At 44.9% G+C, this 20,450-nt stretch overlaps 2 protein-coding genes and 1 non-coding gene across 4 annotated transcripts; 1 reads left to right on the forward strand and 2 right to left on the reverse strand.

Moving 5' to 3' along the window:
- Nucleotides 1–10,033: 10,033 nt before the first annotated feature.
- On the reverse strand, nt 10,034–10,917 carry LOC136515876 (uncharacterized). Its single transcript, XM_066509341.1, has 2 exons — nt 10,663–10,917; nt 10,034–10,570 (listed from the first exon to the last, which is right to left on the reverse strand). The coding sequence occupies exons 1-2, from the start codon at nt 10,915–10,917 to the stop codon at nt 10,034–10,036; spliced, it is 792 nt and encodes a 263-aa protein (XP_066365438.1).
- Nucleotides 10,918–12,363: 1,446 nt separating this feature from the next.
- Nucleotides 12,364–16,701, forward strand: LOC136518273 (kinesin-like protein KIN-10C). 2 transcript variants are annotated; one of them, XM_066511911.1, is made up of 13 exons: nt 12,364–12,675; nt 13,076–13,241; nt 13,338–13,538; nt 13,622–13,793; nt 13,885–14,090; nt 14,166–14,467; nt 14,549–14,634; nt 14,831–15,060; nt 15,142–15,188; nt 15,976–15,997; nt 16,081–16,149; nt 16,259–16,297; nt 16,399–16,701. In XM_066511911.1, exons 1-13 carry the CDS (start codon nt 12,494–12,496, stop codon nt 16,444–16,446), a joined length of 1,770 nt encoding a protein of 589 aa, XP_066368008.1. In that variant the 5' UTR covers nt 12,364–12,493; the 3' UTR covers nt 16,447–16,701. The 2 variants fall into 2 exon arrangements, with proteins under 2 accessions (XP_066368008.1, XP_066368009.1); XM_066511912.1 differs by having other exon boundaries at nt 14,846–15,060.
- A 249-nt stretch (nt 16,702–16,950) lies between these two features.
- Nucleotides 16,951–17,023, reverse strand: TRNAK-CUU (transfer RNA lysine (anticodon CUU)). The gene has a single exon. It is a non-coding gene; the product is annotated as a tRNA-Lys (tRNA).
- Nucleotides 17,024–20,450: the final 3,427 nt, after the last annotated feature.

Raw genomic sequence — 20,450 nt, forward strand, 5'->3', positions numbered from 1 at the left:
TGATGATATCATATTTGGCTCATCAAATGAAGATTATTGCAAAGAGTTTGGTGAATTGATGTCGAAGGAGTTTGAGATGTCGATGATTGGAGAGCTTACATTCTTTTTTGGTTTTTAAGTCAAGCAAATGAGAGAAGGGATTTTTATCTCTCAAGAAAAGTATACCAAGGACCTTCTCAAGAGGTTCAAAATGGATGAATGTAAGTCAATCAAGACACCTATGCCATCAAATGGACATCTCGACCTAGATGAGGGAGGTAAAATAGTTGATTAAACTATCTACCGCATTATGATTGGTAGCTTGTTATATTTGACCGCATCTAGGTTCGGCATCATGTTTAGTGTATGTATGTGTGCTAGATTTTAAGCTAATCCTAAGGAGGATCACTTGGTTGTCGTTAAAAGAATCCTTAGGTACCTTAAGCACACACCAAGTATTGGTCTTTGGTATCCTAAAGGAGCTAGATTCCAACTAGTTGGCTATTCCGATTCGGATTATGCCGGTTGCAAAATTGATAGAAAAAGCATATCCAGAGGGTGCCATTTGCTTGGTAGATTATTAGTGTCTTGGTCCTCCAAGAAGCAAAATAGTATGGCATTGTCCACCACCGAGGCGGAATACATTGACACGGGTGTTTGTTGTGCACAAATTTTTTACATGAAGCAAACTTTGCTAGACTATGGTGTAGTTCTAGAAAAGGTATCTCTTTTATGTGACAATGAGAGCGTGGTAAAGCTTGCTAATAATCTGATTCAACACTCTCGCACCAAGCACATAGATATCCGCCATTATTTTCTTAGAGATCATGTTGCTAAAAATAATATATCACTAGAAGGTATAAGGACCGAGGATCAATTAGCGGATATCTTCACTAAAACCGCTAGATGAGGCTACATTTTGTCAGTTGAGGAATGAGTTAAATGTGCTTGATTTTAGTAACTTCACTAAAAAATGAGCTTGTGTTGTCTCTTGCATTGCATTGTAATATAAAACATGTTTAATTTTTAGTAATGCATTTAGGGCTTGTCTAACATGGTTAAGATAACCACCGAAAAGTGTATGAAGAAGCTTAACCTTGGATCAAACTTGACAAGTAACTAGACTTACTTTCAAGTATTGTATTGCATGTGCATATGTGTTGCTTTGTCATTTTTTCGGCTATCTTTTGAGCACCCGCTGTGTTTGTCCACAAATAGGGAGAACATTTGAAGCTCCTATTGGTCATAAAACCCTCTTGTGTGGTCACATGGTGCTCCTCGCCCCTTTTATTGCATATTTTCTTAAAAAGAATTATAGCCTAAGACAAAATACTTTAAAAATTTTGAGGGCTTGAGAGCGGTCACTCACATCAGTCCTAATTGGTGTTTATTTGTGTCTTATTAAAGTTGGGACTTGATTGGGAAAAGGCAGTATGAAGGAACTTTGAAGATTTGCTGAAAAATGGTGATCGGACGCTGAACAGTGTTCCTTCAGCGTCTGGTGTGAAGATGGCCCTGCGTTCGGTCAAACAAAGAAGAAGATGTCAGGATCGATCGGACTCTATTGTGTATCCGATCATGTGGCACCAGACGCGTCCGGTCATGACTTGAGGGGTTTTGGACTTCTCTGTTGTCGACCAAATTCCAGGTGGCAGCGTCCGATCGTTGCCACCGGTACGTCCGGTTAGTTGAATTCGAGTGGATTTTAATTTTTCTTTTCTTCTTTGTCACGCGGGGGCCACCATATATATTGTTCTTCCTCCGTACATCGTGCCACTACTGCTGCCCTAATCACCCACGCCGTCGCATCACGCTGCCGTAGCCCGTGCACATCGCACCCGCGCCGCCGCATCCCCATCGTCACATTGCGCCCGCACCTGTGACCTCACCAGCGCCGTGCTTACGCCTACAACCTCACCCGCACCGCACCTGCGCCTGCGCCTTCACCTGCCACCATGCTACTCTGCTCCACCACGTCGTGCCCGCTCCTACACCTGCCTCGTCACGATCGCACCCGCCCCCATGCACGTGCCCATGTCTGCCTCGCTACACCCATGCCACTACATGCGACTCACCCGTCACCACCTGCTCACGGTCCACTCCGCCACCACGTGCTCACAAACCACTGTGTCGCTGCATTGCCTCCTCTCCATTGCATGTCTATTCAGCATCATCGAGCTTTCAGTCCAGGCACCAGGAACCCTTGCCCTAGGCACAACCTTGCTAATCCCAAGTGGTACCCCGTGATCCTCTCCTTTGCTTCTCGATCGCCGGATCATCGGATTTCATCAGGTAGCAAGCTATCGATCTCAATTTCTTATCTACTGCTTACTTCTTAGGGTTTCTCACCTCTAGATGAATATAGTGTTTATTTATATTTCCTATCTATTCCATCGTGCAGTGAGTTGGTACTCTTGTGGTTGATTTGACAGTGGCAGTTTTACTCGAGGCCAAGCCCATGAGTATGAATTGAGGCCAAGCCTCTTGAGTGTTAGTGGTTCTTGTTAGCTTTAGAGATGGCATGTTGCAAGAATGCCGAGGGTCATCTCGGTAATGAGGATCCAAGGCCTCGCCTCACCTGACTGCTCAGCAAAAAGGAAAGGCAAAAACGACTACAAAGAAGAAGCACAAGAGAGATGATGTTGAGGCAGAGAGAGTAGCAATAGTGGCAGCCACCGCAGAGCATGCAGAGAGAGGTGGACCTAGGGGTGGCATTCACCTAGGTGATCAGTTGTCACCAGGTAAGAGGGCCACCGTGGAGAGGATTGAGACTAGTTTTGGTAGTCCACCCAGGACTATCATGCTTGGAGGACGACACGTCTCTTTAGAAGATGCTCTAGAGGTCCCTCGTCTAGATGAGAGTCAGACTCAGGGGGTGACTGAGCAGTAGACATAGTCGGCAGAGAAGATAGAGGACACTCAACAGGAAGAGCAGGTTGAAGAGGTAGAGCAGGCAGCGCAGCCACAACTTCGATGCTCCAGCTGTACACGCACTCAGGTGTCACTGAGGCCTCAGACACAGAGGCGGGGTGAAAGGTCCTAATATGGCTAGAGGAGGGGTGAATAGCCTATTTAAAATCTACAAATCAACTAGAGCAATTTGATTAGTATAACAAATAGCGAAATGCAAACTTGCTCTAGCTCTACAAGGGTTACAAGCCATCTATCCAATAATTCTAGTTGTTATAATCACTTAGCACACAATCCACTAGGTCACTACTCATTAAGAGCTCTCACAATTATTATACTAAAAAGCTCTACTAGATGAACTTAATCCACAAAACAAGCTCTCAATTCTAGCTACACTAAAGAGCTTGATATAGCTAGTTTGTGGGAATGTAAATGAGTAAGTGAGATGATTATACCGCCGCGTAGAGGAGTGAACCAATCATAAGATGAATACTTTATCAATCACCTAGAGAATACCAAAGGGCAAGAGACAACCAATTTTCTCCCGAGGTTCATGTGCTTGCCAACACGCTATGTCCCCGTTGTGTCGACCAACACTTGGTGGTTCGACGGCTAAGAGGTGTTGCATGAACCTCATCCACACAATTAGACACCACAAGAACCTACCCACAAGTGAGGTAACTCAATGACACGAGCAATCCACTAGAGTTACCTTTCGGCGTTCCGCCGAGGAAGGTACAAATCCTCTCATAATCACCGGAGATGGCCATGAACAATCACCAACTCATACCACTCCTCCTCCGCTGCTCCAAGCCATCTAGGTGGTGGCAACCACCAAAAACAACAAGTGAATCTTGGAACAAAAACACGAACACCAAGTGCCTCTAGATGCAATCACTCAAGCAATATACTTGGATTCTCTTCCAATCTCACAAAGATGATGAATCAATGATGGAGATGAGTGAGAGGGCTTTGGCTAAGCTCACAAGGTTGCTATATCAATGCAAATGGCCAAGAGAGTGAGCTTGAGCCTGCCATGGGGCTTAAATAGAAGCCCCCATGAAATAGAGCCATTAGGTTACTCACTGCACTGAACATGGGGTGACCGGACGCTCTGGTCATATCGACTAGACACAGGACCCCAGCATCCGATCGTGCGATGCATGCCACGTGTCTCTTCTCTTAAATACTAAGCGCCCGATCCCAATGGTTAAATAATGACCGGACATGCTGCTGTGAAGTGACCGGATGCTGGACCTCAGCGTCCGGTCGTTTCTAGTAAGCATCCAAAAGTAAGAAATCATGACTGGATGTGTCTGGTCATGCTCGACCGGACACACCCAGCGTCTGGTCACTCAATGTCATCATACGTCAGACTGACCGGACTCAGGCCCTAAGCATCCAGTTAGTTTTTGCGCCAGCATCTGGTCATAAGACTAAAACAGCGTGCCCTCTGCTGCCACTGACCGGACACGCCGGTCCAACCGAGACCAGCGTCTAGTCACTTATAGTGACCTCCATCTTTTCTATATAGGGTGTCGGTGGCACCGTCAGACTGTCCGCACTCTACGGGTGGACACTCCACCGGTGAAGTTTGTAACCCTTGCTCAAATGTGCCAACCACCAAGTGTATCATCCTTGTGCACATGTGTGTTATCATATTTTCACAAATATTTTCAAGGGTGTTAGCACTCCACTAGATCCTAAATGCATATGCAATGAATTAGAGCATCTAGTGGCACTTTGATAACCGCATTTCGATACGAGTTTCACCCCTCTTAATAGTGCGGCTATCGAACCTAAATATGATCACACTCACTAAGTGTCTTGATCACCGAAACAAAATGGCTCCTACCATTTTATACCTTTGCCTTGAGCCTTTTGTTTTTCTCTTTCTTCTTTTCAAGTCCAAGCACTTGATCATTACCATGGCATCACCATCATCATATCATGATCTTCATCTGCTCCACCACTTGGACTAGTGCTACCTATCTCATAATCACTTTTGATAAACTAGGTTAGCATTTAGGGTTTCATCAATTCACCAAAACCAAACTAGAGCTTTCACGGGGCTCTTGTCCACCTCCGAGACCATAGGGTTTGCCTCTGGTGGTTCACCTTGACCTGAGGGCAGCCACAACCAGATAGGTGCAGCAGCTATAGTTCATACATTTTGAGGATTGGTTTCCACTGAGGCGGGATAAGCATGCCTCAAAGCACTTCTACACTGTGTTGTAGGAGGACTTCTATAGTGCATATCTCAACAGTGGTGTTGCTTTCAAATCTCAGCGGGTCTGCTCCATAGAGTCTTTAGTTGCAGCTATAGGCGAGCAGATCTATCATCACCTTTCTTATCTGCCAGGCTTAATAGATCTTCTTGGATGGACTGGTCGCTATGTTTCATCATGGGTTTGTAAGTTCTACTCCTCTCTATGGATTGACCCGAGGCATAGGTTTATTCACTTTGCTTTCATAGACCATGACTATAGGCTCTAGAGCTCGAGGGTCAGAGAGATACCGTGGATTCTAGAGTCACCTATTCACCTTCAAGAGGTATGCTATGGACAGACAGAGCCTCCGAGACACCCTCACGGTGGACTTGTGCCACCTACAGATCTAGTCAGACTGTGCTTCATAGAGCCATTTGGCAAGGGGTCGAGCAGGACAGCACCTGACCTTATACCTATAGCTCGGCTCCTTAATGCTATTATGAGGACTCTACTCCCAAGGATGGGCTACCATGAGGGCATGACTCGTATTCAGTTGTGGCTAGTGCATTACCTGGTGTTTCAGACTGTCTTCAATATTTGGGATGTGATGCTTTTAGAGATGGAGGACACATTAGCAGAGGGCTTCAGAGGTCATCGTTAGCTACTTTATGCTCATTGGATCACTTTCCTACTCCAAAAGGCAGTTACACACAAGTCTCCAGAGACAATGGTAGAGTGGACATGTGCTACCACTGAGTTTCCATAGTATGACATGGGCCAGATGCTACGTCACAGTCATGCGAGGACACCTCACCAGTCGAGCCATCGCCCAGAGGTACCAGAGACAGCAGCTCAACAAGATGAGATCATTAGGGGCATTGTAGCGATAGAGGAGGAGGAGCTTGATGCATAGTAGGAGGATGAGGTCAAGAGCGACCCGAGTGACAGCTCAAATGATGACTATCAACCGATTCCATAGATGGCTCCTCGACCACATGATAGAGAGGCTAATGGCTCTAGCTTAGCTCCACCTCCACCATAGCCACCATAGACAGACCCAACACTTCTAGCTATACTTGAGCAGATGAGGCAGGATCAGGCACGCTAGGCATAGGAGACCCGTAGCTGCACTTGCTCAGGTTCAGGCATGATAGGACAAGTTTCAGCAGTAGCAGCAGGCCATGCAGCAGTAGCAGCTTATGATTCAACAGCAGTTACTTAGCTTCATGTAGCATGTATTCACTGCTATTGGGGTTGCTCCTCAGCAGTCTACATCTTAGATAGGCTAGCCTGCCACCACCACTCCAGTAACTCCAGCTGTATAGCCCAGTGGGCTTCTGAGTCAGAGACAACTAGCTCCTCAGTTTGCCTCATCTACAGAGCAGGTGTCTTAGTGGTTTGCTTCACTAGGGATAGCTCAGGGTCCTCACTTTACTCCTATTGTTATGGGCTTCACTCTGACCTAGAGTTCTTTGGCATTAGTGACGGACACCCTAGTCTCTAGGAGTCTTAGCGCTACTTTTAGTGAGCTTATAGGGCAGCCTACACCTCTAGTGTTTCGAGTTTCTGTCCCTACCATAGCTGCTCCTATTACCGAGACTACCGAGATGATGCAGCTTAGTTTTAGATCTCTCACCACACCTTAGCGCTCGACTCGACTGCTCCTGTCCCACCGTCTGACCCTTAGGTTTTGGTGCTTGACGCCAAAGGGGGAGAGGGAGCAAGTATGTTAGATCTAGGGGGAGCGTGTGAGATGGTCTCGATTCGTTTCTTTTGGTCTTTTGTGTGTGATACTTCGTTCATTCACGTTTACTTTCATGCATTGTATTATATGCATGTGATGGTGAGACTTATGTGACATGTGTGCTCTCTACATTGATATATATATATATATGTCATGTCATTTGGTTATGCTCATTTACTTTGCTTCCACGTTTACTTTCCAGTCTGTTCATTTGATCAACTATAGTCATCTGGTACTGACCGGACGCTGAGTGGAGGAGCACTGGATGCTAGGGTGCCTGCGTTCGGTTGACTCCAGAGAGGTTCCAGAGAGTTTTTTTTACCGGACGTGTCCGGTGTGTGCTGACCGGAAGCTGGTCAGAGTCTGGTCAATCAACTATAGTCATCTAGTACTGATCGGACACTGAGTTGAGGAGCACCGGATGCTGGGGTGCCTATGTCCAGTCGATTCCAGAGAGATTCTAGAGAGGCTTTTTCTTTACCGGACGTGTCCAGTGGGTGTTGATCGGACATTGGTCAGAGTTCGATCAGAACTTAATGGCTCTCTCTGGCATAGTGGCGGGCATAACTGACCAGAGCATCTAGTCACTCTAACCAGAGCGTTCGGTCATCCCACAGAGTGATGACTCAGCCTCCAAATGTTATGTTTTGAATGATGGAGTATAAATACTTACTCCACTCGTCCATAGGAGGTCTCTTGCCTATTTGTTCAGCTGAGAAACACCCTTTGGAGTGCTAGGGAGAGCAAGAGCCTAGTGAGGTGATTAAGATTTGATAATCTAAGATTAAATACCTCATTAGTGCATAAGGAGTAGCAAGTGTGCATCCACCTTTCTTATTAGGCTTGTCTTGGTCAAGTGAGAGTTTGTGCTTGTTACTCTTGGTGATCGCCATCACCTAGATGGCTCGGCAGTGATTAGGAGTTTAGTGATCATCCGATAGACCTTATGGATGACCCAAGTCAAGTTGTGAGCGGTTGTGGGTGATTTACTGCGACAGAGTTTCAAAGAATCAGCCTATAGAGAGCACTTGATCCTTGCGTAGTTCAAGGGGGAGCTACACCCTTGCGCAGGTGCTCCAACGAGGACTAGTGGGGAGTGGCGACTCTCCGATACCTCAGGAAAATATCACCGTGTTTCTTTCCCTCTCTTTACTTTGAGCATTTACATTTGAGCAATTCATTTTATGTCTTTACATTCCTAGAATTGTCATGCTAGAGTAGGATTGGAACCTAGGGTGCAAAACTTTTGTGCGGAAAAATAATAGAAACATATTCTAGACACAAGGGGTGAAATGGGCTAAGTGTAGGGCTTAATTATTGCAAAAATTTAAAATTAGCCTAATTCAGCCCCTCTTGGGCATCTTGATCCTTTCAAAAGGTTTCATGGCACCAACATGTCACCAACATTCATCACATAGTAGCTAAGTTATTGGTTTTCATCTACAGCTAAGTACTATCATGCCATTATAGAACATTCATCATAGAGCAAAAGAACAGTCGTGCCATCACATAGCAGGTGTTTTTCCAGAACCACATCACCAAAAGAACATTGAGCAAGCACCTTTCACTATAGTTGGAGCTTCTTGCTTCTAGTATTTGAAGCAGGGCTAGATGGGCTGGCTGCTGCAACTTAGAGCTCCTTTGGTGTAAGCTTCTTCTTGATCCCTATCTTCCTCCTTGGTGAAGCTTGGGGTAGCACAGTCTCTAGTGGCTCTATCTCTATTGTAATGGAGTCTTCATAGAAAGGGGTTAGGTGCACAGTTTGGATTGAAACTAGATCATTGGAACCAATTCTAGACCTTATGGCAAAAAGGTAGAGTGTGCTTTAGCATTAGCAGTCATAATAGAAGTGTTGTGATCAATTGAAGAGTTGGTAAACATACCTGTTAGACACACTGTTTGGACCTGAGCATAAAGTAGTAGTGGTAGCTGCCCCCTTGCTCTTCTTGGCACCAGAAGAAGAAGAAGAAGAAGAAGACTGCCTCATTGTGTGGGAACACCATCTAGGATGGAGTAGCAATCACAATGCTAGTCTCTGTGTTATAGCTTGCTGCTTTTTTCAGCCTTTTCTTTGGAAGACCCCTGCATAAGAAAAGTTACATTGGTTAACTAAGTTATTGAAGCTGTACATGTATCTGCAAAGTAATTTAGTTACATAGTTTACCTTTTAGCCTCAATTACAACTATATCTTCTGGATTCCCATTCTTGCAAGTGTACTAGTGATGCCCTAACTCATGGCAGGTGGGGCACTCATGTTTCTTTGCCCTCTTCTTGCTACTGCCTCTTTCAAGTGATGATTTCATCCTATTCTTTTCTTCTACCTCCTGTGGAGCTAAGATAGGGAGGGTGCATGAAAAAGCCATGAGCAGCTTTGGGCCACATGCTTTTGTCAGGAATACAAGAGATAGAACCCGCATATGCAGCTCTGAATTTGTTGACAGAGAAGTAGTCATTCACATGGTCTTCTAGTTTTTCACTAGGAATTAAAGTAATATAGGCTATTTGCATGCTTGCATGGGATTCCTAACCCCTGCCAAACCATATAAGAATAGGTTCTGTCAAGTAGGCTAACCACAAACTTGAAGCCACTACCTCCCTTAGCACACAGTTCTACCTTACCATCAGGGGAGGCTGTGATCACTTCAATGTCCAGGTTGTAATTGTCTTCCCTTAGCTTCTGTAGGATGTGAGGCAGAATCTTTCCTTCTAACTTATTGGCTACCTTCTTCCTATGGTTCCATTTGATCAAAATCTTCTGTCTTATAGTGTCCAACAAGTCATCTAGGTGCTTTACCTTCTTAGGCTTGATCCATTATTAAATGACTCAGCCAAATTATTAGTCACATAATCAACCTTTGACAATGTCCTATACTGGCTCCTGGTCTAAAGTTTCTTGTGAGTTTCTTGCAGATACTTCATTGCCTCATGTTTGGCTACAGCCATTGCTTGATAGTGCTTCTCAAACATGTAAGGGCTCCATGAATATGAAGAAGCCCACAAGTGACCATCAAATACCTTCCCACTATACCTCCTTTTGAAATTCTATACTAAGTGATACATACACTCTCTATGTTCAGCATTTGAAAAAACTTCACTAACCCCATTCATGACTGCCTAGCCATAATCTATGCATAATGTCAAGGCCTCTAGGGTGCCTATTGCTTTCTTCAACCTCTTCATGAACCACACCTAATTCTCATTGGTTTCTGAGTCAATTACACCAACAGCTACTGGATATATCCGGTTGTACCCATCTACTGCACAAGCAATGCACAATAGTCCCCTAAACCTTTCTATTAAAAATATGCTATCAACTGCAAGATATGGTCTATAGCCTTTAAGAAATCCATCAACACATGGTTTCAGTGCAAAGAATAACCTATTGAACCTGATCTTATTATTGATGGTGTGATTATCAATGACAAGAAATGATCTAGGACTTGATTCTTCTAACTGAGCCTTAAGCCTATACATGTTATCAAAACTTTTGCCCCAAGGCCCATAAATCTTATCTATGGCAAGATTTTTACCTTTATACACTCTCTTGTAGGGCACCACAATTTTGTGTGCATCCTTCAATCTCTTTTGCAGTTCTGTTGCACCTAGAGTTTCATCTTCCTTCAGCCAATCAATCACCTGACTGTACACCCAGAACTGTGTTACCCCTACACAGATTCCTTGCCTCCTATTGCTCTGACACTTATGAGGGTAGGGGTTCCTTTTCACCTGCAAAACAGTTAAGTAATGCACTTATTACAAGCCACACAATGCAAGAAAAATAGGGAGCAGTCAATGAAAACAATGTACTAACACATTACCTTAATAGTGTGCCCATCCCTTAGAGTTGAGGCATGAAGACTCCACCTACAGCTCTCACTCTGCTGTGAGCAGTTCACCCTATACCTCCCTGTATCACTCTTCTTAATGTCATAGTTGAACTCATGTTTAACAGCATGAGTAGCTAAAGCAATCTTAAAAGCATCTATGTCTGAATACACGGTTCCTACTGACATAGGAGGGTCCTTGTCATAATCAACATCAGGCATATGTTCAGGCTCCCTATCTTTAACCATATCATCTATGTCTTCTACTTCATTATTAGAGGATTCATCATAAGAGTCTGTCTTAGAGGATTCATCAGCACCAGAACTCTCACATTCCCATTCTTTATTCCCACCTTGGCTCTGAGGATTGGGAGGAGGTGGGGGGTATACAACCCTTCCTCATCAACACCCACATGCTTATTCATTGGATTTGGGTTAGCCAGGTATTTAGGTTCAACGGATTGAGTGTGTGTGGCATGGCTTGGTTCTGCTAAGCTTGGACAAGCAATTGAAGGGGTGAATGGGAGTTCAACAGAGTTCACATTGCTACCAAAATCCCAATCAGGAATCACAGGGGGCTCACTACTTAGGCTATGATATGCAACAGTCAATAAGTAGCATTTGAAAGCCTTATGTTTTGCAAACATTTCAACCAAATCTTGGTCAATGCAGACTTGGATGTTCACTTTACTATCTATACAGAAATAAAACAATCTCACTATATCAGCGTAGTTATGAGGATACTTGTCTACAACTTCAGCAACTAGGTCTGTGAAGTTAGTGCGGTCAGCATCCACGACTTTGTTCAACGAAAACACCACGCACAAGAATTGGGAGCAACAATCCAAATTTCTAAGTTGTAGCTACTTTCTGTGTCCATCCTACAGATGAACAAGAAGCACGCAATCAACACTATAAACACGGGGCACAAACGCAGGGCACTAAATACCAATCAACACTACAAACACGGGGCACCACGAAACTAGGGGGAAGCAGTGAACTCACTCGTCCGGAATCCAATCCGTTCGCTCGCCCACGCCCTTGTTCCCCGCCTTGCCACGCCTATCCTCTGGATCCACGGTCGAATCCACGCTCCACTACCCCATGCGTCGCCACAAGCACAGGTGATTCGTCGTCTTCTCTCCTAGCCGCCGCTACAGCCTCCGCCATCGCTAGGGTTTCTCCGCCGCTAGGGTTAGGAAACTGAGGGAGTCAAGCGAGAAGAGAGAATGAGAGACTGAGGGAGATGCCGATCAATATCGGTCAACACAGCCTCCACATATGTCCGTGACTGAAAGGACAACATGGATATTTTTTCTGCCCGGTCCCACATGTAAGAGCTGCCAAACGGTCAAAACCAAATAAAATGGAGACGGAATGGCGTGTTGAACAAAAAAGTTTAGCGTCATGACACCAAAGTATGTGTGAACTTTTTAGTAACACATAGAAATAGAGCATTTTTCATAGTAGCACCCAGGGAAAAGGCTCCTGATTTATACATAAGGCGCTAGCGTTGTTGAAAAAAAATCAGGACTGTGAGTAGTACCGTGCTCTACGAACGGCGGCAGAATCCGACGTGGCTGCCCTGCCGTGTTCAAAATTCGAACTTCCTCACAGAATCCACCTCACACCACCTGACCGCTTGCCGTGTTCAAAATTCGAACCTCCTCCTCCGCCCCAACGGTACCATCTGGATCCGCCCCAAGCGGCACGCCCCCGCTCGGCCACTCCTCGTCTTGTTGCCACTACCAAGCCCAGAATCCGAACCCTCTTGCTCCGCCCCTCTCCCCCGGCGGCCGGCGCTGACCGCGTGATCCTCGCTCCGATGGCGGGCACCTCCACACCCGCCCGTTCCTCCGCGCGCTCTTCGCTGCCGGTGCGCGTCGTGCTGCGCGTGCGCCCGTTCCTCCCGTCGGAGGCCGCCTCGGCGACAGCACCCTGCGTCTCCCTCCTCGACTACCACCCCGGCGGTGAGGTCACCGTCCAGCTCAAGGACCAGCACACCAGGTACGCCTAAACGCCTCCTCAGCGTACGATCTGGAGCCCTCGGACTTGTTCCTGCGCTAATTGCGGATCATCACGATTGGTACCTCCATTTAACCTTCCAGGAATTGGTGAAGTGCTTGCATGGAAAATTTATACTCCTAGCTAATTTGTTCGTTTGATCCCAAAACCAAAGGAATTGGGGGGGGGGGGGGGGGGGGGGGGGGGGGGGGGGGGGGGGGGGGGGGAGGTGGGGGGGGCGGCGGGGGGGGGGGGCGCTGACTTGTAGGGGATTTAATCCCCTCCAATCCCCTTGGTTTTGGGATCAAAAGAACAGTCTCAGCACGCAATCTCATTTGCTTTCATTCTCCCATGTTTGATTGCGTTTCCTTATTTGCTTTGGTGTACTGGTCCATTTATGCAGTCGGAGTGAACTGTATAAAGTGGATTCGTTCTTCGGTCAAGAGGACAGCGTGAGCCAGATATTTGACCAGGAGGTTCGCGCAGTGATCCCAGGCATCTTCGAGGGGATCAACGCGACGGTCTTTGCCTATGGGGCAACCGGCAGCGGCAAGACCTACACAATGCAGGTGCCCACTATTATCATCACTGCAATGTGTTTGACTAAATGCCACTTTTGGCAAAACAATATTTCACTGAAACCTATCTGAGTGGCTGCTGAACAGGGCACGGAGGATTTTCCGGGGCTAATCCCCTTGGCTGCTTCAACAATCCTAGCAAACTGCACTGGCACATGGTGCTCTGTTGAGATGTCGTACTATGAGGTGTACTTGGAACGGTGCTATGACCTGCTGGAGCCTAAAGCAAAAGAAATCATGGCCTTGGATGACAAAGATGGTAACATGCAGCTGAAGGGCTTGAGCTGGGTAATGTGATGCTGCTTGGTGATTACTGAATGTGTTTGTTGGAATTCAATCGGTTGCTTACTGTTGCCCTTTGATGTTTGAAGGTCCCTGTGAGATCCATGGAGGAATTCGAGGAGCTCTATTCCATAGGCGTGCAAAGGAGAAATGTCGCCCACACTGGACTGAATGATGTTTCCAGTCGGAGCCACGCTGTGCTCTCACTTAGGGTCAGCACTGATGTTGTCAAAGGGAAACTTAACCTCATTGATTTGGCTGGTACATCTCTTTGGAAGTCTGGATTGAGGCACACATGCTTAAGCTGTATCCCTGTACTTAAACTCATGTTGTGCTTGATTGTTGTTTATAGGTAGCGAAGACAACAAGAGGACTTTGAATGAGGGCATCCACCTTCAAGAAAGCTCCAAGATCAACCTTTCATTGTTTACATTGTCCAATGTATTTTCAGCTCTAAACAAGAATGAGCACCGAATTCCCTACAGAGAGAGTAAACTGACCCGCATACTTCAAGATTCTCTAGGAGGCAGTAGCCGTGCTGTGATGATAGCTTGCCTGGTGACTTTTCTCAATCTTTTTTCTTATGGATGTCTCATAACGTAGAACTTGGCTAATTGTTTTTTGTTGTTTCAGAATCCTGCAGAATACCAGGAGTCAGCCAAGACAGTAAGTCTGGCTGCTCGTCCATGCCATACTGAGACTTTCACCAGTTCAAGCAAGCAAGAAACTCCCAAGGTCAAGGTTGACATGGAAGCCAAATTACGAGCATGGTTGGAGTCAAAGGGGAAAACAAAGAGCATCCAAAGAATGGATGGTCTTCTCTCCCCAGTTGCCAGCAAGACTCCATTGTCTATGAGCCATATGAAGCAACCAACATCTTCCAGAATTTCTTGTAGAGCTAAGGCAATGGATCAGGATGGTGGTAAACTCAACAAGTTAGTATTTTTTATCATTTCCTCTTTATATATTACATGGAACCATACATAGTTCTTATTTCTTTGTCTTCTCCTGCACAGGATGCTTTTTGATCCAAAAGTCCATGTTCCCACTGAAAATATACCACAAGAGCAAAGGCAGACAGAAGTAAATACACCAAAGAAAGGTACTTTAGAAAACTTCAGGAGTATTATATCTGTGTGAAATAGTGGTTACAAAATCTGAAAAGTTAGTTGAATTTACTCAGAACAACCTCTGAGATTTTTTACCTGTGCTTTCATGTGTGAATCTGATGTCTAAAGGCCTCGAGATTTTTTACCTGTGTTTCCACGTGTGAATCTGATGTCTAAAGTCTTATGCAGTGGTGCTTCCTTCAGTTACTCAATGCCATGAAAAACATGAAGCTTCTCTCAGGAAAGCTCTTTCTCCAATTTCTTCAAACATGGTGCCTGTGAAGCAGCAAATATCTGATAATGGCAATTGCCCCATTTTATTGGAGCCCCAAACTCCAATAGAAACACATAACATAGTCAAGGAGACTCCTGGTGCAACCCCACTAGAGAGACTTAATGCGCTACAGTCTAACTTAAAGGTTTGTACGGTTCCCCTTCTCATTCTATAGACAAGATATTTGCTACTTTAAGATTCATCAATTGACATTATGACTTTTTAGGAAGCTCTTGTTCAGCAGTACCTTGAAGTTTTAAATGTTGCAGACAAGTAAGTCCAAATTCTACAACCTTTTTTGTTGGCACCCCAGTTCCAGATTTTTATTGAACTTAGCTTTATTTGATTGATGCGTAAAATGGCTGATGCTGTACGTATTTGCTGAAAAGTGGCTAAAATAGCACATGGGAAGCAAAAATGCAATGGATCTAAATTGCATAAACGGATCTAAAAAAGGCACTTTGATCACTCTTAACTTTTAGGCTAATCTTTCTTCTCTAGTATCTTGTATGCCTACGGTGTAGCTTCACCGTGACAAAAAACATGGACATGTCAGTTATGGTTTGTGAACATCACAAATTAACTAAGAGCTTGTTTGGATACCCATGTATCCATCTCAATCCATGTGTTGTTGGAGTGGTTTGGTGTGGAATTTAAACTAAATTCCATAAAATTCCACACCAACCCACTTCAACACACATGGTTTGAGATGGATACATGAGTATCCAAATAAGGCCTAAGGATCATTTACAAACATGAACTGACATTTTGGGTGGGGGTGCGAATGCAGTTTCGTAGTTTTTAGTTCAAGTAATTTGCTCCCTAGGTGTCAGTTCAAATGAGAGGACAAGCTACATTTCTTCACATTATGAAAGTTCAGCAGGAATCCTGCCATTCTTCATTGTTATTATGTTATAGTCTGTAAAACTCTGACTATTGGCTTGTCAGTATAGCAGAATGCATGAACTTTTTGTTCTTAGGTTGACCTTATGTCACAAAAAATATCCAGTTTTTTGCAGTCTTTCTTTCTAATGTTTCTCTCCCTTACCTATGACTGCAGGGAGGAGCTACAGCAGCTGAAAGTATGATCCTTTCATCTTAATAGCATTTCGATCACTGTTGTTCCAGCCTTTTCTTCTGAGTAACTTCCCCTCTTGTTTGCTAGGGAATTGGCCTGAAGAGAGCAGAATATATTCTGGAATTACGGGAGGACTCACCAAGACCGTTCAAAACTGTAAGATTTTTGTAGAATGTGAAATGATCCAGATCTTTTTTCCAAAAGAAAAAAAGGAAAATGAATCCAAACGTCTGAAATGGCCTTCTAATACAATTTGCTTGCCCAGCTTGCAGATTTGGAACACATCGGCCTCTCGTCAAAGCAGGTAATTTTTGTGTCATCTGTTAAGGCAAAAGGCATGCATCTCTGGCGAAAGTTATATACCGCTTGTAATTCCTTTGGCTTTCTTGTTCGTTTTGCTTGTAGATCCAAGACATCCAAAAGAAGATGGCGGCCACTGGGATCTTCAAATGATGACCTAAATGGATGCTGTATGTGGATGGAGAAGTTAGTTCAATCTTTCTGTTGGTGACTTCAGGCAGTGTCCTGCTGCTGCTTTCAACTAGATTTCCTTTAAGCGTGTGTGTAGAATTGCAGTTGAAGTGTTGAACAACTAAACTGTCGGAGTTCTGCTGCTACTTTTACGTCCAGCAGAGTTTTTATGAGACGAGCTATTCGAACATTTTATATGATGAAGTACAGTCTTTTGCTCATTTGATAATGATAACATGTTTCGCAGGCTGAGTTTTTATCATTTGATAATGATAACATGTTCTGCAGGCAGAGTTTCTTTTATGAACGAGCTATTCGAGCATTTTATATGATAGAAGTATTTTTTTAGAGGATTTTATATGATGAAGTAGAGCATCACTGTTGCTCATTTGATAATAATTACATGTTTTGCAGGCACCCAACTGACAATTGAAAGTCCGTATCCATATTTATAATATAATAATAAGAACAAAAATGGAAAACATTCGCCCACCGTGGGGCTCGAACCCACGACCACAAGGTTAAGAGCCTTGCGCTCTACCGACTGAGCTAGACGGGCTCGACATGTGTTTTAAGTTTCATGCTCTTTGACTTTGTTTCCCTGCACCGAACGGTTCCACTATCAAAAGCAACGTAGAAAAGGGCAGACATGTTGCATTGTAGTACCAGCGATGAAACTTTGCCGTTTATGCACACGAACCAGCGATGAAACTTTGCCGTTTATGCAGGGAGACAGCTTGAGGCATGGAGAAAACATCAATCCTTTTCTTCGGCCTACTGCCAAGGGCCAATAGTCCCCTGGATGTGACGCCATTTAAGCATAGACTATCATCCATAGATCTAGATGCTAAACTTCTAAAGTAGCCAAGGCACATGGAGTATATACTAAAACACAGACCACTTGAAGTTCATTTGAACCTTCTTTATTTTCTTGAAGCGCAAAAATTCCATTAAACCAATGTGCAATGTGCCCCATGATGATGTTGACATGCCTTTGTTATTTTCACTAGCTTGCTACTGCGGTCTGACGAAGAGTACAAAAGAGGCGTCGGCGCATAGCACGCCGTAATTCACGTACTCCTGCTACTTCCGTTTGACTCCAGTGGCCAACGATCGTTGTATCTCCGTCAAGATCAATGTCTTGGTCATCGTCCGCGTCGAAACGGTAGAAACCCAAGCGCTTTTCGAAAGCCCGAAAAAACCGGACGATCCCGACTCGACTCGAACTATCGTACCGGTGCCCGGGCGCAACTGCGACCGCGACCGCGACCGCTAGTCGAGAATTTGTTTTAATTTTAACACTCACTGTCGGTTTTTCTAAACTAACATTTTTGACCGCGTCTATTGTCCTGGCGCGCTCAAGTGCCTGTAGAGCGTCATGCATGGTGGCGCGGCAGAAGGTTGACGTGGCAGCGACCGGAATCGCTGACCGCTGACGGGGCAAGGCCTGCCGCGTCACCGATCTTGGCGCGGCAGAGCCGAATAAAACCCCCGCCGCGGCCCGCGGCCGCCAGTGGCCGAGCAGCCACCGTTGTTCGAGCAGCGCAGCAAGGCCGCCTGGCCGCCGCGCCCGCCCGCCGCCGAGCACGACGGCCGCCGCGGTCGCATCCGCCCGCCCAGCCAGCCCGCCACCGAGCCTGCACGCCGACGCGCCACCCCCTCCGGCCACGCACGGCGGCTGCCCGCTGAGGACTGCGCCTGCGCCTCCCGGTCCGGTCTAGCGCGCTGCAGTGAGGTACTCCCCTAATAAAGTTAGTAAAATTATTAAAGTATAGTTAGTAAAGTTAATTAGTTTAGTTAGCATAGGTAATATAGTAAGTTAGTATATGTAGCAAAGTTAGGTAGTTTAGTTAGTACAGTTATTGAGTCTAGTTATACATTGTATTTAGTTTAATTAGTTATTGTAGTTAGCCTTGTATAAATGTTAATATTAAATTAGTTAGTATAGTTATAGTTAGAATATGTATTAATGTTACTATAGACATTACGTACGACGATTTTGACGACTTGATGAAGTTTCTTGAAATGTTTTTACAGATGGATTGTTGTGTTAGAGTTTTGTATGAAGAAAATGTTAGGAGAGAAGATGGTATGTTTGAGGATATGAAAGAAGATTTGAAATGGTTTGATGAACCTCCTAGCTTCAACGCTCTTTGTGTTCATTTGAATACAAAGTTTAGCAGTGATTTCACACTGAAGGGGAGGTTTGATACTGAGAAGACTAGGGCACGCTATGTTCTCATGTCCTTGTGCGACTCTGCTCACTGGTTCCGCTACACTAGGGTTCTCCAATGTTCCAATGTGCCCATGGCTGAGGTGGTGGTGGAGAATAGGTACAGGATGCAAGGTGTTCAGGACGGCCCATCCATTGACGGTGTTGGAGACAATGAGCAAGAATTGAGGGTCGAAGGGAAAACAACTCAGGGTAATATGGATTTGGATGGTCAGTTGACGCAGGAGCGGTTTCATTCAACTGCAGTAGGTTGTATAAGCAATGACTTCGATGTGAATGATTTCGAACGGGAAGAGGAGGAGCAGGAGCAGGAGGATAGAATCGGTGATGTAGTTAGCAGTGATTCAGACGATTCTGATGATAACTAAGGAGGTACAGATACTATACCAACACTGGCTGATGTCATGCTAGTACCGATTCATACTATGCCATTACCAGTACCAACTGAGGTCTTGCATGGTGTCTAGGCTCAGAGTAGACTAGTCACAGATTTAGCTATAGATGATACCTCCTATGATTCATGGATCAGAATTAGTGAAGCGTAGCAGTATGTTCCACCACCATCTTACACAGCGACTGAGCTTGAGCAACTAAGGTCCAAGAACGTATCTTTTATGGGCGTTCCGAACTATAGGGATGTCAGCATGATGAATATGGAAGTTTATGACACCGGTCTCCAGATATGTAGGAATTCATTGTATAACCATGAGAAAGAAGCCCTTAGGAAGGGAATGATATTCAACACAATATCAAAGATGAAACTCTTCCTTCAGGACTATGTTGTGTACCACTATAGGCAATACAACGTCACTCATTCGGATCAGGAGTTGAGGTACCACGTGATATGCAAAAATAGTTGTATGTGGAGGTTAAATGCACGAAAGAGACAGAGTGATGGCAAGTAAAAGATAACTAAAGTTGTCGAACCCCACACTTGCCTAGACAATAGGGGAAGGAAAATCAGCAACAGCTCACTCCACGTTACCTGTGTCTGAAATTGTTGAGTTCTCGTTTCATAAGTGCAACGAATATTTTCTAAAGAGGTGGGAACTTGCGCAGAGGAATATAGTTAAGCAGGGACGTTTTGGAAATGTTGGAGCTGAACATTTGAAGGAGGCCAAGGAATTGGCCAAGCAGCACACCGCTGAGCCGTATGGACCATACCGCCATATCTTTAGTGTACGGAGCAAGGGTGGCACAAGCTTAGGTGGCGAACGTTATGGTGGACGAAACTATCGAGTTGATCTTGAAAAGGTAAAGTGCAGTTGCAACGTCCCTCAGATCATACATGCCCCTTGCTCTCGTATGATCATGGCCTATAGGGTTCGTGGGTACAACTATGAGGATCTACCATATATGTCACCTTTGTATCTCCATTTGACACCGTTAGTATTTGGGAGATGAGCTTCGAGCCATACCTTACTCCAACACAGTGGCCACCTTACAATGGTTATGACTACGTGTCGCATCCGGATCTAATGAAGGTAGGAAAGGGTAGAAGAAAGAAGAAGTGACTCAAGGGGGACATGGACGCTATGAGATGGTACGGCGAAGACATGTACGGTGGAGAGACTTCAACGAGACCCGTGACAAAAATCTTTGCTTCGTTTGCAAATAATATGGTCACAAGACTAGCCGGCATAGAAGACGAGGGCAACAGATAATTTTATATTGTGTTCGTACTACATAACAAGTATTTTAAATTTTACAATGCTACATAATGTTAATCTGAATATTATTAATTTGAATACTC

Source organism: Miscanthus floridulus, chromosome 17, assembly GCF_019320115.1.
Source record: "Miscanthus floridulus cultivar M001 chromosome 17, ASM1932011v1, whole genome shotgun sequence".
Classification (NCBI taxonomy): domain Eukaryota; kingdom Viridiplantae; phylum Streptophyta; class Magnoliopsida; order Poales; family Poaceae; genus Miscanthus; species Miscanthus floridulus.